Genomic DNA, 25,505 nt, shown 5'->3' on the forward strand with positions numbered 1-25,505 from the left:
GAGCAGAGTGGTGGGGGTGGGGGTGTGTGAGTGAGTAGGGTGGGTGGGGGTGGGGGGGTGTGAGTGAGCAGGGTGGTGGGGGGTGGGGGGTATGAGTGAGCAGAGTGGTGGGGGTGGGGGGGTGTGAGTGAGCAGAGTGGTGGGGGTGGGGGGGTGTGAGTGAGCAGAGTGGTGGGGGGTGGGAGGGTGTGAGTGAGCAGGGTGGTGGGGGTGGGGGGGTGTGAGTGAGCAGGGTGGTGGGGGTGGGGGGGGGTGTGAGTGAGCAGAGTGGTGGGGGTGGGGGGGGTGTGAGTGAGCAGAGTGGTGGGGGTGGGGGGGTGTGAGTGAGCAGAGTGGTGGGGGTGGGAGGGTGTGAGTGAGCAGGGTGGTGGGGGTGGGGGGGTGTGAGTGAGCAGGGTGGTGGGGGTGGGGGGGGGTGTGAGTGAGCAGAGTGGTGGGGGTGGGGGGGGTGTGAGTGAGCAGAGTGGTGGGGGTGGGGGGGTGTGAGTGAGCAGAGTGGTGGGGGTGGGGGGGTGTGAGTGAGCAGGGTGGTGGGGGTGGGGGGGTGTGAGTGAGCAGGGTGGTGGGGGTGGGGGGGTGTGAGTGAGCAGAGTGGTGGGGGTGGGGGGGTGTGAGTGAGCAGAGTGGTGGGGGTGGGGGGGTGTGAGTGAGCAGGGTGGTGGGGGTGGGGGGGGGGGTGAGTGAGCAGAGTGGTGGGGGTGGGGGTGTGTGAGTGAGCAGGGTGGTGGGGGTGGGGGGGTGTGAGTGAGCAGAGTGGTGGGGGTGGGGGGGTGTGAGTGAGCAGGGTGGTGGGGGTGGGGGGGTGTGAGTGAGCAGGGTGGTGGGGGTGGAGGGGGTGGGGTGTGAGTGAGCAGGGTGGTGGGGGTGGGGTGGTGTGAGTGAGCAGAGTGGTGGGGGTGGGGGGGTGTGAGTGAGCAGAGTGGTGGGGGTGGGGGTGTGTGAGTGAGCAGGGTGGTGGGGGTGGGGGGGTGTGAGTGAGCAGGGTGGTGGGGGTGGGGGGGTGTGAGTGAGCAGGGTGGTGGGGGTGGGGTGGTGTGAGTGAGCAGAGTGGTGGGGGTGGGGGGGTGTGAGTGAGCAGGGTGGTGGGGGTGGGGGGGTGTGAGTGAGCAGAGTGGTGGGGGTGGGGGGGGTGTGAGTGAGCAGGGTGGTGGGGGTGGGGGGGTGTGAGTGAGCAGAGTGGTGGGGGTGGGGGGGTGTGAGTGAGCAGGGTGGTGGGGGTGGGGGGGGTGTGAGTGAGCAGGGTGGTGGGGGTGGGGGGGTGTGAGTGAGCAGGGTGGTGGGGGTGGGGGGGTGTGAGTGAGCAGAGTGGTGGGGGTGGGGGGGTGTGAGTGAGCAGGGTGGTGGGGGATGTAGCTGGAGAAGAGGGGCTGTGAGTAGGGGGTAGGATTCAGAGGTTGGGGCCTGTGGAATCGACTGATGAATCCTGGGGGCGGGGGCAAAGCGAGGGAATTGAGTTGTAGGATGGGATTGTGACTGTTAGAGGGCACAGTGGTATGTGGGTAGGATGGGAGGGGGGGGGTGAGGGTGACAGGTGGAGAGTAGATGGTATTGGAGCAGCTCTGAATGGGCACATGCACCGTGGCTATTGTGAACCCCACCCAGTGCCCCCAAGTCCAGACATTGTGATGCTGGCTGGGAGTTGGGTCATTGGGATAGACCGAGCTGCAGGTCAGCTCCACTGGACAACCGGAAGGGACCCCAGCATGTCGTTCTGACCGTACAAAGGTGTCTGGTTCGAAGAGGGTGTGAGGGGCAAAGGACCAGTTTGTGTGTGGGAGGCTCCTGGCACACGGCTCACAAGGACCAAGGCAAAGACGGATGCCTCCCTGCACACACATCATTGCCGGGGTCATAGAGCCAGCCTGGGGTGTCCTCTTGAATATACGGGGTCTGCGGGGGCTTTAAAACTAACAGATGCAATAAAACGCATCAGACCTCCCTCAAGTGCAAAGTGTCACAGGCAAAAGGGATTGGGAAGGGCCGGACACCCTCAGAGAGAGTCCTGAGTGGAGGTTCCGGGGGTGTCCGCCTGACGCTCCTCCCCGATTTTGGGTGCCCAAAGGCCCCTCCCCGACTCATTGAGGAGTAGGGGCACCCGGAGGTAGGTCAAGGTGCCCCACCCAACCCTCACGTAGACACTGCAAAAGCTGGCCCGTGTTTGCAGCGAAGGAGAGCAAGTCTGCACGCATCTCCGGCAGAAACGGGACGTTCTGCTGGACGAGGGTCTCCGTGACAGCTGCCACCCTCCCCCTGGGACCATAACGCGCAGGTATGTCGGTCGGTACCCCGCTATCAGCAGGCAGGCAGACGGACTCCTCCTCCTCCTCGCATGCCACCCTGTAGAGGGCCCCTGGCTGAGGGCCCCCTCTGCCTGTCATTCCCTTGCCTCTCCCTGCATCTCCTCCATCTTTACTCAAACCACTGCCGGAAGCCTCTTACTTGACTCGGACGGTGCAGGTGCCTCTTCACCAACACCCCCCCCCCCACCCCCCCACCCCACCCGCCACCCCCCCAACCCCAGCAGTCCTCTGAGTGCCGTTGAACTTAGCTGTCCCTGCCCTCCTCCTGCAGTGGACAGGTGCCTGTGAGGTGACCACCGGAATGTGAGACCCTGCCTAACTTAGAACTAATACCCACGAGGTGTGAGTCACTGAGCTGGCGGAGGGAGCAAGTGACGGTTCAACATGCGCAATATCATCGTTGTTGCCATGCTCTTCACCACCCTGCGGGCTGGAGCCGGAGCTAGACTGGGTCTCAGGCTCTGGCCTAACCCTCTTCCTGTTGGCACCTGTAATGGAAAGCGGGCGACATGAGCGAGTGCATGATCTGCCCCTAACATAGAAACCTAATGTGAAGACATTGAGCAGGGTTCCTTGCTGGATGGCTGCGGGAGGCCAGCCTCACCCCACCTCCACATCCACGGTCTCGATTCTCCCCCGCCAACTCAGACGCCCGCTCTTCGAATGGCGTGAGGGGGCAGAGAATGGGCATGCCCCCTCCCGTCTTCTCTCTTTCAGTGCCTGTTAGACCATAAGACATAGGAGCAGGAATTAGGCCATTCGGCCCATCGAGTCTTCTCCGCCATTCAATCATGGCTGATAAATTTCTCAACCCCATTCTCCCGCCTTCTCCCCGTAACCTTTGATCCCCTTATCAATCAAGAACATATCTATCTCAGTCGTAAATACACTCAATGACCTGGCCTCCACAGCCTTCTGTGGCAATGAATTCCATAGATTCACCACTCTCTGGCTAAAGAAGTTTCTCCTCATCTCTGTTCTAAAAGTTCTTCCCTTTACTCTGAGGCTGTGCCCTCGGGTCCTAGTCTCTCCTACTAATGGAAACATCTTCCCCACGTCCACTCTATCCAGGCCTTTCAGTATTCTGTAAGTTTCAATCAGATTCCCCCTCATCCCTCTAAACTCCATCGAGTATAGACCCAGAGTCCTCAAACGTTCCTCATATGTTAAGCCTTTGATTCCTGGGATCATTCTCGTGAACCTCCTCTGGACCCTCTCCAGGGCCAGCACATCCATGCTGAGATACAGGGCCCAAAATTGCTCACAATATTCTAAATGTGGTCTGACCAGAGCCTTATAAAGCCTCAGCAGCACATCCCTGCTTTTATATTCTAGTCCTCTCGAAATAAATGCCAACATTGCATTTGCCTTCCTAACTACCGACTCAACCTGCAAGTTAACCTTAAGAGAATCCTGGACTAGGACTCCCAAGTCCCTTTGCACTCCAGATTTCTGAATTCTCTCTCCATTTAGAAAATAGTCTATGCCTCTATTCTTCCTACCAAAGTGCATGACCTCACACTTCCCCATGTTGTATTCCATCTGCCACTTCTTTGCCAATTCTCCTAACCTGTCCAAATCCTCCTGCAGCCTCCCCGCCTCCTCAATACTACCTGTCCCTCCACCTATCTTTGTATCATCTGCAAACTTAGCCAGGAAGCCCTCAGTTCCTTCATCTAGATCATTAATGTATAACGTAAAAAGTTGTGGTCCCAACACTGACCCCTGCGGAACTCCGCTAGTCACCGGCCGCCATCCTGAGAAGGACCCCCTTATCCCCACTCTCTGCCTCCTGCCAGACAGCCAATCTTCTATCCATGCTAGTACCTTGCCTCTAACACCATGGGCTCTTATCTTACTGAGCAGCCTCCTGTGCGGCACCTTGTCAAAGGCCTTCTGGAAGTCCAAGTAGATAACATCCATTGGCTCTCCTTTGTCTAACCTACTCGTTACCTCCTCAAAGAATTCTAACAGATTTATCAGGCATGACCTCCCCTTGATGAAACCATGCTGACTTTGCCCTATTTTACCATGCACTTCCAAGTATTCTGAAATCTCATCCTTAATAATGGACTCTAAAATCTTACCAACGACCGAGGTCAGGCTAATCGGCCTGTAATTTCCCATCTTTTGCCTCACTCCCTTATTAAACAGGGGGGTTACACTAGTGATTTTCCAGTCCTCTGGAACCCTCCCTGACTCCAGCGATTCCTGAAAGATCATCACTAATGCCTCCACTATCTCTTCGGCTATCTCCTTCAGAACTCTGTTGTGCATTAACTTGTCCTACATAAGGAGAAAAGATGCTTTGAGGGCAATTCGGATGCAGGTAGCGTTGGCGTGCTGCCAATCTTCACCACCAAGCCGCTGGCAACTGTGCGCCTTGTGAAAGATGCACTTGCAGCTAACCCACAAGGGTTCTTCGACAGCACCCTCCAGAGTGACGAAGTCCTGCAGCTATAAGGCCAACAGAGGCACAGCATTAGCAGCGAATGATGTCACTCTCTATGCCAATACCCCCCCAAACCACCCCTCCACAACAGGGTCAGAGACCTGCAGTTCTCTCCCTACCTGAAGACTGCATGGACTGCATTGGGTGATGAGGCATCACTGCAGCACGCTGAGACTCACTTTTATGCACGGGCAGCACAGATGCCCTTGTCCGTCCCCATCCAGTGAGGTGAGTATGACCAATAGAGGGTTTGCTTACCCTGGCAGCTCGGATGAGGTCATTCATCCTTTTCCTGCACTCCTCTGCATGGAGTTGGCATTCGCCACCCTTGGCGCCTGCCTCCCATGCAGGGGTAATGAGACGGGTGGGCTTCCTCCTCCCATTCCTCAGGTAAAGGACATCCCTCCTTTCCTCCACTGCGTTCGGCAATACTTCCAGCGACGCATGGCTGAATCTGGGGCCGGTGCTCCTTGGTTTTTGCATACGTTTTTAAAAATTCATTCACAGGATGTGGGCATCACTGGCTGGGCCAGCATTTATTGCCCATCCCTTGTTGCCCTTGAGAATGTGGTGGTGAGCTGCCTTCTTGAACCGCTGCAGTCCATGTGGTGTAGGTACACCCACAGTGCTGTTAGGGAGGGAGTTCCAGGATTTTGACCCAGTGACAGTGAAGGAACGGAGATATATTTCCAAGTCAGGATGCTGAGCGACTTGGAGGGGAACTTCCAGACATTGGTGTTCCCATCTATCTGCTGCCCTTGTCCTTGTAGATGGTAGTGGTTGTGGGTTTGGAAGGTGCTGTCTAAGGAGCCTTGGTGAATTCCTGCAGTGCCTCTTGTAGAAGGTACACACACTGCTGCTACTGTGCATCGGCGGTGGAGGGAGTGAATGTTTGTGGATGTGGTGCCAATCAAGCAGGCTGCTTTGTCTTGGATGGTGTCAAGCTTCTGCAGTGTTGTTGGATCTGCACTCGTCCAGGCAGGTGGGGAGTATTCCATCACACTCCTGACTTGTTCCTTGTAGATGGTGGACAGGCCTTGGGGAGTCAGAAAGTGGGTTACTTGTCTCATGATTCATGGCCTCTGACCTGCTCTTGTAGCCACAGTATTTATATGGCTAGTCTAGTTCAGTTCCTGGTCAATGGTAACCCCCAGAATGTTGATAGTGGGGGATTCAGTGAGGGTAATGCTATTGAACATCAAGGGATGATGGTTATATTCTCTCTTGTCGGAGATGGTCATTGCCTGGCAGTTGTGTGGCACGAATGTTACTTGCCACTTGTCAGCCCAAGCCTGGATATTGTCCAGGTCTTGCTGCATTTGGACATAGACTGCTTCAGTATCTGAGGAGTCGTGAATGGTGCTGAACATTGTGCAATCATCAGCGAACATCCCCACTTCTGACCTAATGATGGAGGGAAGGTCATTGATGAAGCAGCTGAAGATGGTTGGGCCGAGGACACTACCCTGAGGAACTCCTGCGCTTGTCTTGTGCCTTGTCCTGATCCGCTTTGAAGAACGAGATTACAGTCGCCGCCTGGGAGCCTTTTAAAAATGGTGGGGTGCGTGAGACCCTGCTCGCCACCCCTCCCCCCACTGCCCGCCATGAGAAACACTGGGGAACCCCCTGGCTGCATAATTAATGAGCGCAGCATTATGTGATTCAGCCTGATTTCCCGCCGGGCTCCATGACGACAGATGCTCCTGTTCGCCACCGGCCCCCCCCCCCCCACCCCCCCACCCGCCATGGAAATTAGGCCCAGAGTGGACGACTCCGCCCACAGAGACCAGTGTCATCTCTGCGTGGATCAGAGAAAGGCAGACCAGCCTCGGAGGCAGAAAGCTGATCCAGGGAGGACAGACATAACCTGGCAAAACAAGCAAACTTAAAATGGGAACCATAACGAAGAAACAGGCAAGAGGTGATGCGCAAAGTGAATTTGCAAAGCTAAGGAGAGATTTTGGAAAGGTGTGAACTTAACCTATCTCCATGGCTAATAGTTAAGTAAAAACTGTAACCAGAAAAATATACCAACCGGAAGTAGAATGTCCCAGGATGTTAAACACCCAGTGAAAGCCATATACATAGAACAAAAAGATATTGCTTGAGTGATTGTGCCTTTTGACTAGGCCCCAGAATTAAACCCAACCTAACCAATTTACACTATAAAGAAAGACTTGTATTTATATAGCGCCCTTCATTCCCTCAGAATGTCAGGATGCCTTAAGTCCAGTGAAGCACTTTTGAAGTTTAGCCAGTGTTGTAATGCAGGAAACACAGCAGCCAATTTTCACACAGCAAGATCCCACAAACAGCAAAGTGATAACGATCAGATAATTATTGTTTGAGATGTTGGTTGAGTGGTGAATGTTATCTGGGGCACCAGGGATAACTCTCCCCTGATCTCCTTCAGACTACTGGCTGCAGGAGAGAGCGGGCTGGGGGCATCAGTTTAACGTCTCATGCGAAAGACAGGACTTCCAACAGTGCAACACTCTCTCAGTCCTGCACTGGGACTAGAGGCCTAGATTTTTATTTTGTGCTAAGGCCTCTGGGGTGGGATTAGAACCCGCAACATTCTGATTCAGAGAAAAGACCGCTGCCCAATGAGCAAAGCAAAATAAAAGCAAAATACTGCCGATGCTGGAAATCGGAGGCACAAACAAAAATTGCTGGAAAAGCTCAGCAGGTCTTACAGCATCTGCGGAGAGAGAGACAGGGTTGACATTTCGAGTCCATATGACTCTTTTCCAGAACTGAAGTAGCAAAGCAAAGTTTGGATAAGGAAGAATGCAGAGTGTACATAAAGAGGGACCAACTTGAATCTTTTGCAAAAGACTCTCCTGTGCTCATCTTTATTTCCCAATAGCTAAAAGACAAGTCTGTAATTAAACACTACCCACCTGCAGAGTCACCTGTCGTTGTTAATGCTGCAGTACTTTTTCGATCCCTTAACCCCACCCCACCACCACTCAGGCTATCTCTACCTTGCTTGTCCTGCTTTCTACCCTTAATTAGCACATTCCTTTAGATAATATCACCACCTTCAACACCTCTTTGTCCTTTTGTCTGTGACATCTTTTGGTTATCTCCACCTACCACTGGCCCTCTATCCAGCTCTCCCTCTCCCACCACCCCCCTTAAACCAGCTTATATTTCACCTCTCTTCTATTTTTACTTAGTTCTGATGAAGAGTCATTCGGACTCGAAACGTTAACTGTGTCCCTCTCCACAGATGCTGCCATACCTGCTGAGTTTTTCCAAGTATTTTTATTTTTGTTTTGGGTAATAAATATTGGCCTGGTCAGCGACATCCACATCCCATGCGTATTATTTTTAAAGTAATGCCGTTTAACAACTTTAGTTGCAGGTGATTTCTAGCTGATTTGATTCCACTTCCAACAGGGCAATGGTGGGTGTAGTTGTAATCTCATTGGGCTAGTAATCCAGAGGCCCAGGCTGATTATATGCAGAATATGGGTTCAAATCCCACCACAGCAGCTGGTGGAGTTTAAATTCAATTAATAAGTCTGGAATTGAAAGCTAGTCTTAGCGATGGTGATCATGAAATTATCATAGACTGTTGTAAAAACCCCATCTGGTTCACTAATGTCCTTTAGGGCTCGAAACATTAACTCTGTTTCCCTCTCCGCAGATGATACCGGACCCACTGAGTTTTTGCAACGCTTTCTGTTTTTAAAACCTGCCGTCCTTACCTGGTCTGGCCTACACGTGACTCCAGACCCACAGCAATGTGGTTGACTCTTAACTGCCCCTCTGAAATGGCCCAGCGAGTCACTCAGTTCAAGGGCAATGAGGGATGGGCAACTAATGCCGACACCCACATCCCATCAAAGAATTTTTTAGAAAGCATGCAAAGTGTATTTGACCAGGATTGTGCGTAAGGCGTTTCTCACCGAACTTAGTGCGTGCGGCCAAAATGCTGCGTAGAGTTTTGGTCTCCTTATTTAAGGAGGGATATGTTTGTATTGGAAGCAGTTCAGAGGAGGTTCACTTGACTGATTCCTGGGGTGAAGGGGTTTGTCTTTTGAAGAAAAGTTGAGCAGGTTGGGCCTACGCTCATCGGAGTTTAGGAGAATGAGAGGTGATCTTATTGAAATATTTAAGGGTTTGAGGGGGCTTGACAGGGTAGATGCTGGGAGGATGTTTTCCCTTGTGGGAGACACTAGAACAAGGGGGCACAATTTCAAAATAAAAGGTCACCCATTCAGCATAGAGATGAGGAGGAATTTCTTCTCTCAGAGGGATGTGAAGCTTTAGCATTCTCTACCTCAGAGAGCAGTCGAGGCTGGGTCACTGAATATATTCAAGGCTGACATGGACTTTAATTGTGGGGCTGGGTTTCCCGAGGGCAGTTTCGGGGGAGATGATGCATTCCAGCCCCTGTGGTGATCAACAGTCTCGGAAAGCCTCGAGCTAACCGACGGATGTACATGCTCCCTCCCAAGGGACACCCAGGACCCCTTAGTGTATATTGCCTCTCCTCATTATTCCTCTCAAAATGCATCACATCATACTTCATCTCTGTCTTGCGCTGCCAATTTCGCCAGCCTGTCAATGGCTTTACTGACGTCAGCTGACCAACTGACCATCCTTCACCTGTTTATCTGGCTTCCCTTCAAAGGCATCGATGCTATTCCCCTCAACCCACCGGGAGCGAGCTCCTCATTTTCATCACTGACTGGGTAAAGAAATTTCTCCTGAATTCCCTACTGAATTTATTTGCTTGATTGTTTTTATGTCAGCGCATAAGCCTCAAGATGAAAGAATGAGTTGGCCTTACTTGAACAGTTTTAAGAATCGAAAGTACAAGTGGCAGATGAAATTTAATGCGGAACGGTGTTAGGTGGTCCATTTTGTTAGGAAGTAAAGGAGAGACAATACAAAATAAAGTGTACAATTCTAAAGGGGGTTCAGGAACAGAGGGACCTGGGAGTATATGTGCACAATCACAGAGGGGTGGCAGGACAGGTTGAGAAACTGATTAATAAGGCACAAAGGCTTTATAAATAAATAGCCCTTGGAGGAGATGGTGGTGTAGTGGTAATGTCACTAGGAGGAACGTAATCCAGAGACCAGGCTCGAGCTCTGAGGGTGTGGGTTCAAATCCCACCACAGCAACTGGTGGAATGTAAAACTAGTCTAAGTTTCACCATTATTAATCATCAACTGTTGGCTCATGCAAGCCCCTTTAGGGGAAGGAAGGGTGGCCTGGCCCAACACAGCAATGTGTTGACTCTTAATCTGTCCTCTGAAATGGCCTGGCCACTAAGTTCGAGGCCAGGGCAACAAATGCTTGCAACACCCACATCCCATGAAAGAATCAATTAAAATAGAGACATGGCTTACAAAGCCTTTATGAAACATTGGCTCAGCCTCAACTGAAGTATCGAGTCTAGTTCTGGGCACTTTGTGAAGGTCCATGAGAATGGTTCCAGGGATGAGGGACTTCAGCTATGTGGGTAGATTGGAGAAGTTGGGACTGTTCTCCTTGGAGAAGAAAAGGTTGAGAGGAGATTTGATAGAGGTGCTCAAAATCATGAGGGGTCTGGACAGAGTAGATGGGGAAAAGGATCGAGGGGCACTGACTTAAGGTGATTGGTAAAACAAGCTATGGCAAAAGAGGGGGAGATTTTATACACAGCAAGTGGCCACGATCTGTAGTCTGCTGGAGGCAGGTTCAGTCAAGGCTCCCGAAAGAGAACAGGATAAGCATCAAGAAAGGAAACATTTGCAGGGCTACAGTGAAAAGGTGTAGGAGTGGCGCCAGGTGAGTTGCTGTTGCCAGGGAGCTAGCATGGTAATGACAGGCCAAATGGCCTCCAGCTGTGTTGCATTTGATAATTCTACAAATTCCTGCCTTGCCAACGATAGGATCATATCTAATTGCTTTCAACCTGATTAATGTAAAATTATATCTGCTAACCAATGGTATTATTTGCCTAGCAGCTTTTATATTTGACACATGGGGTTACTTAAGCATTTTCCACCTGGAATTTTGTTTTGCTTCTACATGCTGTACCCAAACACTGGAATGTTCCCGTGACATGAGATTAGTTAAAACTCCAGCTTGTTAAATGTAACAACAGCTTGCGCTTATTCAGTGAAATATCCCAAAGTGCTCCACAAGGCCATTATAAAACAAAATCTGACGCTGAGCCACATAAAGAGATATCAGGACAGGTGACCAGGAGGAGGTAGATTTTTAAGGAGAGTCTTTTAAGGAGGAAAGGCTTAGGGAGGGAGTTCCAGAGCTGAGGGATCAGACAGCTCAAGGCACGGCCGCCAATGGAAGAGCGATGGAAAATCAGGGAGGCGTAAAATGGCCAGAATTGGAGGAGTGCAGAGATCCCTGTCGGAGGGTCGCCAGGGAAACGAATCCAGTTTACTTGGATTTCAGTTTTGTCGGAGGATCCTCAAACCTGTAACCCGCGGGAGTTTCAGAACCTCCACGGCTGGGGAGGGCGGGCATGGTGAGGCTGGATAAATTCTGCCCAAAAACACATTCTTAAAGGGGGTTCAGGAACAGAGCGACCTGGGAGTATATGTGCACAATCACTGGGGTAGCCGGACAGTGAGTTCCTGGTGAGCTGCTGAAGCAGCTTGGAGGTGAAGGTGGCAGGGGGGAGGGGGGAGCGGGGAGGTGAAGGTGGCAGGGGGAGGGGGTGGAGCGGAGCGGCGGGGAGGGGAGCGCGGGGAGGGGTGGGGTGGTTGGGCTTGGTGAGGCAGATGGAGCTCAAGAGCAATTCGTTCACTTCCAACCAAGCACAGAATTAGCAAAATGATGGCTGATATGGAGCACTGTGTCCTTTTAGGTGAAACAGGAGCCATTCTCTAATAAGTGTAATGGAAAATAAATTACAAGTACAGCCTTTATCTCGTGGGCTAACTGGTAACATAATAGCTGCAGACTGCTTTTAAATAATTAATCTGCAACAATAGTACACAGCATTGTGACTTTAGTAATATGATATTGGCGACAAAATGGGGAGTGAAATCAGAAATTAAGACACATGGATTCTTTATTTCAACTGCCGGTGTTCAAAAGGGCAAGGAATCTGGCAGCTATTTGTTTCTGGCGATGAGGAAAGTGGCCGTTTTGCGCCTGAAAGGATAAAGAGTGTTTTTCTCGCAGCTTTGGCTGGGGTCCAAGGGAGACATCGTCTCCCTGGAGACTCTTGAGGCTGAGAGAGCCCTGCACTGTCTCCCTTGGCCAGTTAAGCAGCAAGAGCTGTAAACAGGGAACAGAAGGACGGTTTAGAGTGCGTGCCCAGATAAGCGTTCTTTATGCAAACGCACCGAGTGTCAGAAACAGACTGAGTGAACCACACACGCAAATTCATCTTGGAAGGTATGACATGGTGACAATTGCTGAGACATGTGGCTGGATATTACAGGCCGACTGCCAGACACGTTTTCAGTAGTGGGGTTGGGGGGTGGGGGGGTGGGGAAATGGGTGGGGGTTGGAGGCATGTCGATTACGAGGGGTGGCTAGCCCACCACCTTCTCATCCACCACCCCCCCCCCCCCCCCAGCACTCACCCATAATACAGGGAGGGGGGGTGAGCGTTTGCCAAAACCTGCAGCCCATTTGCCATGTGTAAATCAATAACTAACAGTCAATTGAGCTGGCTTGCAAGCTGGTTGACCCCAATATTGCACTGCCCACGACATACAACAGTTGGCGTGAGCAGGCTGGCTGGAGTGGGCAGCATATTCTTTCAAATAAGATTTTAATAGCGGGGGAGGGGGGGGCGGGTACTGCCTTCGGAGGCAGGGGTGGTTCCCTTTACACATCAGGGGATTCCTGAAGATAGCGCCCTCCCCTCCCCTTCTCCCTTCCCTGTTCCTCCCTTCCCCCTTCCCCCCCTTCCTCCCTTCCCCCCATTCCCCCTTCCTCCTTCCCCCTTTCCCCCTTCCTCCCTTCCCCCCATTCCCCCTTCCTCCCTTCCCCCTTCCTCCCTTCCCCCCTTTCCCCCTTCCTCCCTTTCCCCCTTCCTCCCTTCCCCCTTCATCCCTTCCTCCCTTCCCCCTTCCTCCCTTCCCCCCATTCCCCCCTCCTTCCCCCTTCCCCCATTCCCCCTTTCTCCCTTTCCCCCATTCCCCCTTCCTCCTTCCTCCCTTCCCCCTTCCTCCCTTCCCCCTTCCCCCATTCCCCCCTCCTCCTTCCTCCCTTCCCCCTTCCTCCTTCTTCCCTTCCCCCTTCCTCCCTTCCCCCTTTCCCCCTTCCTCCCTTCCCCCCTTCCTCCCTTCCTCCCTTTCCCCCTTCCTCCCTTTCCCCCTTCCTCCTTTCCCCCTTCCCCTCCCTGCACTGCAAAACCCACAACTCCTCTGTCGAACCCTCCATAAGGTGCCCGATCCCTCTCTGCCCACTAACTCACCTGAGTCCGGGATCCACTGGGCTCTTCACCCTGGGCCTGCTTGCTGTCCCGGCAGTACCCACTACTGAGCTCTGGTGCTGCCGGGACAGCAAGAGCTACTGGCCAATCCGCTTGGCCAGCAGCTCACGAGGGCGGGACTTCCTCCTGGTAAGGAGCGGAATTCCCACATTTTCCCTATTGTTTACACTTGCAGCGTGCTAATGCTGCAGGGCAGGCTTTTATTTCATTGGTCAGCTGCTGTGACCTACGAGTAGTACATCCATCCAACTGACCCCAACCCCCCACCCCCACCCCCACCATAAAATCCAACCCAAGGCTACAATTGGTCAGGACTGGGAACTGACTACGCCAGTTTATGAGGTCTAAAGGAGAGACAGAGGAAGAGGGACGCCTCAATGATTAAAGCTGAAAATATTGCTATGAGAAGAGATCGGCCCTATGCCCCTTAGAGTTTAGAAGAATGATCTGGTCCCATTCAAACATACAATATTCTGAGGGGGCTTTAGTGTAGATGCTGTGTTGGATCCTAGTCACTAGATTGGTTAGACTTCCGGACCCAGGTTGCGTGCTTGTTTCAGGGTGGCTGAGTTGGTACCATAGACAGAGTAGACCAGCAGACAGTTCTTATCTGGAACACATTCTATTTATTTACAAAGGAACTCAGCAGTTACACTTGTAAGCTTACAACTCAAACCCAGTCTCTACATTACAGACTGTAACTATAGACTACTCACTACTGAGGTAGCCCGCGCTACTCTGTCATTGGATACTAAGATCATGTGATCTTCCATTATCACATTCTTCTTAAAGTTACATCAGGTTACCACATCCCTCCCCCTTTACTCAGAAATACTTTTTACAGTTACAATTACAATTGTTCTCGTAATATCAAATTATTTACACAGATAAGTAATTTATAAATTCAGTCTTTCTGGGGGCTTTCCTTAGGCATGTAGAACATCTCAAGCTCCACAGCTTCAGATGGAGCCTTCATTTCCGGAGTTGTCTGAACATCAGGTTCTTCGGCGGGCACCTGCAAGTCTGTTTCCTCAACTCTTACAGGTACAGCCGACCCTTCAAACACATCTGTGTTCAGCTGGGTTCTTTCAACAGGAGGTGTTGACGCGGTTGTGAACACTGGTGGTATCATTTCTTGGCACTTTGTTTCTCTCCTCCTGATATGATCCACATTTCTCTGTATAACTCGGTCTTCCACTTTCATGTGGTGAGAAAGAGGTCCAGTCACTGCACTTATTTGACCTGATAACCACTTGGGTCCTCCTCCAAAATTCTTCACATATACTGTCTCTCTTACGGTAAACTTTCTGTCACAACTATGTCAGTCATGTCCAGTTTTCTGACTCCCCTGACTCCTTCCCACCTTCCTCCCTCTAAATTTGGCATTATTAAGCTCAATCATATCCCAAGACGCCGATTCATCAACAATTCTGCAGGCGTGACACCTGTTGTTGTGTGAGGGGTGGTCCCTATAATGGAAAAGAAAGCGTGCTAGCTTGGTTGCTATGGAACTCCCAGTTAATTTCTTCATGCCTACTTTGAATGTTTGAACTGCTCTCTTGGTGAGTCGATTTGGGGAAGGGTTGCACAGTGAAGTTTTTACATGTGTGATGCCATTGAGGCTGATAAACACGTTGAAACTCAGCACTCATAAATGCCGTGCTGGTATCTGATGCAACCACTTCCGGTAGACTGTTGATAGCGAAACTTTGACGTAACTTGTCAATGGTAGCAGAAGATGTTAGTGACTTCACCTCATATATGTTCCTCCATTTGAGTGGGCATCAACAATAAGCGAAACCATTGTTCCCACAAAAGTCCCACATAGTCAATGTGTAACCATACCCCTGGCCATTCCCACGGTTGTAATGGATCCGTTAGAGGTAACTTTTGCACTTGCTGACACTGTATACAACTCCTCTCTAAGTTCTCTATTTCTCCATCCATCCCAGGCCATCATAGATAGCTGCATGCTATCGTCTTCATTCAGGAAATTCCTGGTTATATGACACGGCCGATGGTAAATTCTGAGTTGTTCAAATCCCAAAGGGAAACTTGAAACAACTGCCACAACTTGTTTTGCAATTTGTATAAATTTTGAGATGCGTGCCCTAAATTTGGTAGTAATAAGACCACCAAGTCATATAGGTTTCTACAAGACTAGATTAAACATTTATTAATAGAAGAAATGACTTTAAATACATACATCAATCTACAAATTGCTACTATGATAACTTCTAATTCCACCACTGAATCTAACTCCCAGTTACACTTTCGTTAAGGAAACAGTAAGACACACAGATTTTAAAAGACCCAGACAAAGAAACATGGCACCCTGAACAAGTCGACTTCCAAGTGACTTTTCTTCACTTCAGTCCTTTGGAGTCAGTAGCTTGAGGCTTAGATGCTGAAGGCTTTGTCACACTTATAAGATCTTAAAAATGGCTTCCCTTATACACAGAGATAAAAACAAAAAAACTGCGGATGCTGGAAATCCAAAACAAAAACAGAATTACCTGGAAAAACTCAGCAGGTCTGGCAGCATCGGCGGAGAAGAAAAGAGTTGACCCAAGGGTCATGAGGACTCGAAACGTCAACTCTTTTCTTCTCCGCCGATGCTGCCAGACCTGCTGAGTTTTTCCAGGTAATTCTGTTTTTGTTTCCCTTATACACAGCCTTGCTCCTTCTTTATACATATCTTTCTCTTTGAATGCAAATACTCACTGTTTCACTATGTCTTTGGACTTTATCTCCCTGATAATAAAACCCTCTCACAGCACTAATCTTTGGGAAAAATAAACACACCTAAATTTCACCTGGCTAGGTGATACATTTCACCCCTCCTTTGACATCAATCCCATCTGGTTTATTTCAAAATGCAAATATGCAAATATTCCCTTGACACCTCTGTTTCTAAACTTCCCCATGTTTATCTAATTAACATTTCAAACCTAACCTCTCTTCTTATCTCAAAGCACCCAGACTAGCTGCCTCTAATTCAATTAAGTCTCAGAAACACGCAAACATATACACACATAGATACATCCCACTATGACTCTATTTTATAATAAATTCTAATAACATTATGAGAATTATTATATCATCTTGACACTGGATGTGCACTATGTAATTCAGTTAACAATGGTTTTTGTCATTTTGGAGGAACAATCACTCAGGTTCCCCGCAATGATATCCCTCCTGGCTGGTTATTTCATATCTTCTGTTCAAATACAGTTTCATTTCATCGGATTCCTTTCTTGGGATCAATCATAAAGAATTTGTTCATGTACTTTGGATAAGACTGGGTCTCGACTTCTCCAGTCTCTGATCTGTCTAGCACATACCGGAGATGAATCTAAGAAGTTTAATAATAAAACGAGTTCTTGAGGGACTGTGGTGTATTTTTGGAGTAGCTCAGGTAGCCCACTGGCTCTCAACTGGAAGATTTCAGCCTATTCCAATTTAATTTCCTTCAGCCAGTTTCTTCCAAGGAGGCTTGGCCCCCTCAATTGCTACCACCATCAAGGGTATTTTTCCGATTGGCTTTTGTACTGTACAGTAACCTTGCGTATGCCTTTGGCTTTGATACCTTCTCCTGTGTAAATTTTCAATTTGGCATCTGCTTCTTCCAAATTTAATTTATGTTCCCCAAAATTCAAATATTTGAAAGTATGTTCACCAATTACCGTAGTGGAAGCTCTTGTGTCCACCCCCATTCTAACAGGTCTATCATTCACTCTCACTGCTACATAGATTGGTTCTGTTCTTCCCACCTTCCAATTATACCACAAATAAATATCTGAATCTGTTACTTCAGGCTCTTCTACATTGTGGATCTCACAGAGTTTTTTTTTTATTTGAAGTCTGCCTGATTCTATCCTTGCAATGTCTCATGAGACCTCTGTTTCAATGACAGTAAAAGCATTCAATTTTTTTAAGCTTCCATTCGTTACAAGGTTGTCCGCTTCCACCTCTGTTACCATTATTCCATGTTTTTACTGCTAAGTCATTTCTTTTTCTTTGTCTGCTAGCAGTGGCTGCTTCCCGCTTCTCAGCAGAGCCTTGCATTTTTGTTCCCTTTATGGCTGGGGCTTCCTGCCCAATCTGGAGGATGGCACCATTTTGTGCTCCCTGTATGGCTTTCAAATCCTTTACTGTGCCTTCCATGGCCAGTGCTATCTCTAATGCCGTCCTAAAATTCAAATTTGTCTCGGACAGTAATCTCTTCTGAATCAATCTTCATTTACAATGCATACCAAACGATGAGTAAGCATATTATTTATAGGTGTACCAAACTCACAATGTTCTGTTAACTGTTTCAGACTTGCCACATAACAAGCAACTGTCTCCCCCGGTGCTCTATTCATGGAGTTAAATTTGAAGCGTTGCATTGTTACTGAGGGCTTTGGCTAGTAATGACTCTTTACAAGGTTCACTGAGTCATCAAAACTTTTCAAATCTGGGGCGCTGGGTGCCATAAAACTTCGAATCAGTCCATAGGTCTTACTGCCACACGTGAATAGGAGGATTGCTTGCCTCTTCTCCTCCCCCACAATGTCATTCACTTGGAAAAAGAGCACAAGGCATTCAATATCATGAGACCAATTGTCCACGGCTGGATCAAAAGGATCAATTGTTCCAAATTGCGGCATGCTTTTAGGGGGTTGCTTCGACAGTTAAGACGGAAATTCTACTTGCAATTACCGTGTGAGGCATGGCGTGATTTCGTTTCTCTTGATTTCCTTTGTTAACTTGTTTTATTCTCAAAGCCAGCTGACCATATCTTTGCTTTTTTTTCTTGCTTTTCCCTCATCACCAGTTTGTTGGATCCTATCCACTAGATTGGTTGGACTTCCGGACCCAGGTTTCTTGCTTATTTCAGGATGGCTGAGTCGGTACCATAGGCAGAGTAGACCAGCAGACAGTTCTTAGGTAGAACACATTCTATTTATTTACAAAGGAACTCAGCAGCTACACGTGTGTGCTTTCAGTTCAAACCCTGTCTCTACATCACAGACTCTAACTATAGACAATTGACGACTATTATTAAGGTTGCCCATGCTACTCTGCTATTGGATACTAAGATCATGTGATCTTCCATTATAACATTCTTCTTAAAGGGATATTACACATCAGATTACCACATGCTGAGAGGATGTTTCCCCTGGTCGGGGAGTCTAAAACGTGGGGGTACTGTCTCAGGATAAGGCACCAATCAACTAGGGCTGAGATGAGGATAAATTTCTTCACTCAGAGAGTTGTAATTCTTGGGAATTCTTTACCCCAGAAGCCCGTAGCTGCTTAGTCATTGACAGATTGAGAGTTATATCTTTTTGGACTCTAAGGGATTGAATGAATATAGGGTAATAAGGTGAGAAATGGAGTTGAGGCCAAAGATCAGCTATGATCTTATTGAATGGTGGGACAGAGTTGAGGGGCTGAATGGCCTACCTCTGATCATATTACTTACATTTTTATGTTCTGAGATGATATAATGAGAGGTGAGCAACTTCATAGATAGAAACAGGAAATAGAAAAGAATTTCAGATGTTGTGGGAGTTGTCTATGGGCCCCCTGACAACAGCTGTGAAGTAATGGAATGTATTAATGAAAAGATTAGACACACATGTAGTAGATGAAGTGTGACATAACGGGAGATTTTAACTTTCATACAGATTAGGCTAAGCAGACAAACACATGGCAGGAAAAATTAGGAATTTCTTGCTTGTGTTCAGGGTACTTTACTGCAACAATATATCCTAGAACCAACAAGGGGGAAAGTCATATTAGTTTTAATAATGAACAATGATCCAAGTTTATTTAACAGCCTAACAGTGAGAACATTTATCTACCAGTGATATGAGAGAGGTCAATGCTGTGTTTCAAAGGCAGAAACGTGAAATATTGCTAAGATTCTCAATTTGAATGGGATGAGACAGACTGGTCCACACAAGTAAACTGGACAATTATGTTAATGGAGGAAATGACAGAAGATCAGTGGGAGATGTTCAAAAAAAAGACATTAATGCCATACAGAGCCAGGTTATATCTATCGCTCAGGGGAAGAGCTCTACTTGCCAACAAAAAAAAACAATGGATGACAAAAGAGGAAAAGAAAAACATAAACTCAGTGAAAACGCCTGTAAGAATGCAAAACAAAGTGCTGCCCCTGGGGAATGAGACAGACACAAGAATGGGAAAGGGTGACCAAATGTGCTGCAAGAGCTACAAAAGAGGAAAATGGAAAAGAACTTCAACATCAACACAGAAAGCTTCTTGATTATATTAAGAAAAAGAGGGAGGTTAAGAATAATGTAGTCCCCTCAAATACTGACAATGGTGATACTCTAAATGAGTTAAAGCAGACGTAATTACTTTCCATCAGTATTTCACAGTGGAGGAATGGGTCAGCATGCCAGACATCCATCCCAAGGAAACTAACGTTGAATCAGAGGTGGGCACTTGCCAATGTTAACCCAAGCAAATTAGCAGAAACAAGGAAAATAATGGCACTAAAGAGGAACAAACCAGCAGGACCAGATGGTTTTCATCCTAGGGTTTAAAGGAAGTATGGGAGGGAACATTGCAGATGCCTGAACTACAATCGTCGCACGGTTCAGGAACGATCGTTTCAATTTGGAAATTGTGTATGTCATTGTTATTTAAGAAAAGTTGAGAGAGAGAAATCAGGGTAATATAAAATTGCCTCCTGGTTATCTGTTAAGGAATTATTAGAGCCTATAATGAAGGATTGAGTGAAGGAACACCTTGAAAGTTTTCAATTGGCCAGAGTTGAGCAACATGAACTTGTAAAGGGTGGGCCATGCTGGGATAGAGACGCACCCACCCAAAGTTTGCCAACGACACCAAGATAGGTGGCATTGTGAGCAGTGTGGTCGCAAGCATAACATTACAAAGAGATATTGGTGGATTAAGTGAATGGGAAGAACTGTAGCAAATGGATTTCCCTATAGGCAAGTGTAAGGTCATCCACTTTGGACCAAAAGAGGATAGAACACAGCTTCTAAATGGGGTAACCTAGGAACAGTGAAGGTCCAAAGAGACTTGGGGGTCCAGGTAAATACATCATTAAAATGTCATAAAATGGTCTACAAAATAATCATACGAATTAGGAGCAGGAATAGGCCCCTCCAGCCTGTTCTGCCATTCAATAACACCATGGCTGATCTGATTACAACCTCAACTCCACAATCCCTCCTACCCCTGATAACCATTCACCCCTTTGTTTATCAAGAATCTATCTACCTCTGCCTTAAAAATATTCAAAGGCTCTGCTTCCACCGCCTTTTGAGGAAGAGAGTTCCAAAGACTCACCACCCTCTGAAAGAAAGAACTCCTCCTCATCTCTATCTTAAATGGACGACTCCTTAATTTTTAAACAGTGAGCCCTAGTTCTAGATTCTCCCGCAAGAGGGAACATCCTCTTCATGTCCGCTCTATCAAGTCACCTCAGGATCTTATATGTTTCAATCAAATCGCCTCTTACTCCTCTACATTCCAGTGGACACAAGCCTAGCCTGTAGTCCAACTTTACCTCATAAAATAATCCACCCATTCCTGGTATTAGCCGGGTAAACCGTCTCTGAACTGCTTCCAACACATTTCAAAGGTTTAATGGAATGCAGACCTTTATGTCTTGAATACAAGGGAGTAAAAGTCATACTCCAACTGTACAAAACTCTGGTTAGACCACACCTGGAGTTACTATGAACAGTTCTGGGCACCACACTTTGGGAAGGATATATTAACCTTGGAGAGAGTGTGGTGCAGATTTACCAGAATGGTACCTTGACTCCGATGTTTAAACTTAGAGAGATTATGCAAATTAGTGTTGTATTCCCCGAAATTAATCAAAAGGTGATTTCATTGAAGTTCTTTAAATACTAAGGTGAAACACAGTGTGTCACAGAATCACAGAATTGTTACAGCGCAGAAGGAGACCATTCGGCCCATCATGTATGCGCCGGCTCTCTGAATGAGCAATTCACTTGGTGCCGTTCTCCAACCTTCTCCCCTGTAACTCTGCACATTGATGGTGCACAAATAATCATCTAATTAGCTCTTGAATGCCTCGCTTAAACCTGCCTCCACCACACTCTCGGGCAGTGCATTCCAGATCTTGACCGCTCGCTGTGTGATCAAGTTTTTGCTCTCATCGCTTTTGCTTCTTATAGTAGTTAGGGAGAAACCGTTTCCCACTGGTTGGAGTGTCTAGGACTAGGCGACAGAGCTTAAAAATTAGAGCCAGGCTTTTCAGGGCAAAATTAAGGGCAGGAGTTTTCACTCGGTGGGCGAGCGTGTTCCCAACCCGACCAAGTGTGAAATGATGCGCATTGATGTCGGCCGAGCACGGCGATGTTAACGCGTAGCCACACGATAGTTCGGGCGGTGGGCGCTTGCCCACTGGCAATTCAAAGGCTTGTTAAGACCATTAGGTAATCAATTGTCCTGAATTTTTCACAGCCTGTCCAACCTAATGGTTGACGGGCAGGCGAAAAGGCCAAGCGGCCTTTGCATTGTTTTTTTGGAAACCTCATCCACGGGGGGGATGAGGTTTCCAAAAGCAAATGCAAGTGAAATAAAACCTTTAATTTTTAATTAAAAACTTGTCCCTGCTCATGTGACAGAGCCACATGAGGGGACATGTTTTATTAAATATTTCTGTCGCTTAATAATGTTTTCAATATATTCTTCATCTTCCTGAGGCAGCCCCGTGCCTCGGCGGGGGTGGGGGGGTGGGGTGGGGGGTGGGGGGGTGGGGAGTGGCGTGGGTGGTGGTGGGCCTTAACAAAATGTTGCCCTAAGAAACACTTCTATAACACAAAAGATGGTAGAAGTTTGGAAGACACGTCAGCAAACTGCAAGTGATGCTGGGTCAATTCTTAATTTTAACTCTGACGTTGATAGATTTCTGTTAGCCAAAGGTATTAGAGGAAATGGACAAATCTGGGTATATGGAGTTAGATTATAGGTCAGCCATGATCCAGTTGGAACAAGCTTGAGGGGCTAGATGGCAGATTCCTGTTTCTATGTACCTAGTTAAAAGCCTGAGTGTCATCTTCATGGAAAATCTTTATGCTGGGAGAGCTAAACCTTCCTCAAATGCTGCCATTAATGGAGATAAAGACCTGCATTTATGAAGCGCATTTCACCTTGGGATGTCCCAAACCCACTATTGTAATATAAGAAATGAAGCAACTAATTTGCACACACCCTTGAAGTCCAGGTATCGTTCTACCAAATCTACATTGCTCTCCTTCCGAAGTCAATATATCCTTCCTTCTGTGACCAGAACTGCTCACAACACCAAAGGTGTGGTTTAACCAGGGCTTTGTGTTGTACATTTTGTATATCAGATCTATGCAGAGGTGACACTAGTTCTATGCATGTAAAAGGTTTTATTCACAGTGCTTGAAAATGTCTACCCCACGCTTCAGCTCTGCCTTCCCGCTCTTTCTACAGATTTGTCTCCTTTTCCCTGAGTCTACACCCAGGTTAAATCAATCAAAAACAGTGAGCATTAATAATAAACAGACTCACACAATCAAACACAGAACAATTGAACATTATACTTTTTACAGATATGGCATGATTTCTGCTCCCTTGCACACAGCAAGGTACCAAATAGAGTAATATCATAATAATAACCAGATAACCTGTTTTCAGGGACTGGTTGAGAAAAAGGCAAGAGATAACTTGCAATAATACATTACCTTGCAAGGCCTCAGGATGTCCCAAAGCGTTTTACAGTCAATGAAGTATTTTGATGCTCTTCATCGAAATAGTGGCCATGAGATATTTCACGTACACCTGAGAGCCTTGGATTGTCAACTCATGTAACAGGTGATATAGTTGGAAGTCCAGTCCCCACTTAAGAGGCTTGAGCACAAAATCTAGGCTGACGCTCCAGCACGGTTTGGTGGGAGTGCTGCACTGTCGAAGGTGCTGTCATTCAGATGAGACAGCCGGGACAGCAACTGGTTTTCATTTTTTTTTTTTAGACATTCATTTAGGGGACATGAACATCACTTACAAAGCCAGTATTTATTGTCCATCCTTAATTGTCCTCGAGAAGGTAGTGGTGAGCCGCTTTCTTGAGCCGCTGCAGTCCATGTGGTGTAGGTACACCCACAGTGCTGTTAGGGAGGGAGTTCCAGGACTTTGATTCAGCAACAGTGAAGGAACGGCCGATATATTTCCAAGTCAGGATGGTGTTGGCGTGAGGGGAACTTGCAGGTGGTGGTGTTCCCATCTATCTGCTGCCCTCGTCCTTCTAGGTAGTAGAGGTCGCGGGTTTGGAAGTGCTGTTCAAGGAGCCTCAGCGAGTTGCTACAGTGCATCTTGTAGATGGTGCACACTGCTGCTACTGTGCATCAGTGGTGGAGCGAGTGAATGTTTCAGGTAGTAAATGGAGTGCCGATCAAGCGGGCTGCTTTGTCCTGGATGATGTCAAGTTTCTTGATTGTTGTTGGAGCTAGACTCATCCAGGGAAGCGGAGAGTATTCCATCACATTCCTGACTTGTGCTTTGTAGTTGGTGGATAGGCTTTAATAACCACAGATGTATTCATTTCCTCAGAGCCTCCAAGAAAGAAATATGAATGATTGAAGATGAGGAGCCATGATGCTTGAAGACTATGTCAAGCAGAAGATGCTGCTATAAAGAGTCAACTAAAGACATGAACCTGAGACGCATCTTCTTGTCCATTTTGTCATTTGGAGTGGCCGGGCTGCTGGTCTTCATGTATTTCCATGCCTGGATTGAAGAGCAGCCTATAGGTTAGTCAATGGGGACTTTTTTACATTAATAAGGCAATAGTTGCAACCTAAACCTGGTGTGGGGCAAGGGAGAAACTCTCATGTTTAGAAATATTTTAGCAGCTGAACCCCATTCAATTATTGTTAACTTAATTTGCTTTATGCCAGATATTCAATTTTTACTTTGTTGCTCTCAACCATCAGTCAATATCTGAAGTGATATCTCATTTTACCTCCGCTCCTCAAGCTTGCCTTCGTCTCCACACGGGACCTTTTCACAAGGACCAGGGGCACGAAGCCTGGGAGAGGGTTGTGGTGGAGGGGGGTGGTGGGGGTGGAGGAGGGAAATTCCCAACTGTTCCCCGCTGCCTTAAAATCGGCCAACCAAATGATGAAATTCACCCCAGTGTGTTAGAAGTGTTAGAAAGGAAAACGTCTGGTGAGACTTACGAAGGAGAGGAGTGAGAATAAAAGGGATAGTCTTCGGAAAGAGGCATGATGGGATGAATGGGCGCCTCTGTGCCATTTGCTTCTATAATCAAGGGAGAGCTGCTGCTACATTTATGTAGTGATGGTGATGGTGACATAGTGGTAATGTCACTGGCTTCATAAACCTGAAGTTAATTCTTTGGCAACTGATGGAATTTAAAATCAATTAATTAGAAAATAAATCTGGAATTGAAAGCTAGTCTCAATAATGGTGATCATGAAACTATCATCGATTGTCGTCAAAACCCATCTGGTTCACTAGTGTCCTTTAGGGAAGGAAATCTGCCATCCTTACCTGGTCTGGCCTACATGTGACTCCAGACCCACAGTGACGTGGTTAAATGTTGGCCTTGCCAGTGATGCCCACACCCCATGACCAAGTAATTTAAAAAAAAGCTTCAGCGCTGTGGAAATCTGTACGGCGTAGGGAAGACACTATAAAATATGACAACACATTTTAATGAGCTTATTCTTGAATCTGCGAGGTTGGCATAATTCTGGACACAATGCAAAAGACGATGGACATGCATCAATTTGATTGGGGATGGGATGGCTTTCACTGATAGCCAAAGCAACCAATCCATGAGAGGCAGGTTTTGAAGGCTTGTGTGGGAGTATGTTATGTATGAAATGCTGTTTTATGATCCGTACACAATGGTGACTTGTAATATGATCATTCCCGCTTGTTTAGTAAATATAGGGCAGAATTTTGCCCTTGGCAGGCGGTGGGGGGGGGCGGCAGTTAGGAAGCTGCCCACCGCCCACAATCGGCACCGGACTGCAATTCCACGCCGGCAGACCTATTAAGGCCCGCCCGGCGTAAAACCACGAGCGACAGCGCTCAGCGCTGCCTATGCGGAGGGAGGAGAGCGAGCGAGCCGAGCACACACTTCGCACACGCCTGCGAGTGAGTGCTTCCTAATCCCCCTGAACAATGTAATGAGACATGCCCCCTTTATGTGCCTCTGTCACTTGAACGGGGACATGCTATTCATTCAACTGTAAAGATTTTATCTTATTTCTATTCGCTTTTGGAAATCTTATCCCGCCCGTGGACGAGGTTTCC

The 25,505-nt window shown here is 47.8% G+C and overlaps 1 protein-coding gene across 1 annotated transcript in view; it reads left to right on the forward strand.

Annotated features, from left to right (window-relative positions):
* Positions 1-25,505, forward strand: part of LOC121279187 (carbohydrate sulfotransferase 9-like) — a 124,003-nt gene that overhangs the window by 14,918 nt on the left and 83,580 nt on the right. Inside the window, exon 2 of the mRNA XM_041190189.1 lies at positions 23,772-23,971. Within this exon, the coding sequence (XP_041046123.1) occupies positions 23,830-23,971 (142 nt within the window). The 5' untranslated portion in view covers positions 23,772-23,829. The remainder of the gene's footprint in view (positions 1-23,771; positions 23,972-25,505) is intronic.

Source organism: Carcharodon carcharias, chromosome 6 (genome assembly GCF_017639515.1).
Source record: "Carcharodon carcharias isolate sCarCar2 chromosome 6, sCarCar2.pri, whole genome shotgun sequence".
Classification (NCBI taxonomy): Eukaryota; Metazoa; Chordata; class Chondrichthyes; order Lamniformes; family Lamnidae; genus Carcharodon; species Carcharodon carcharias.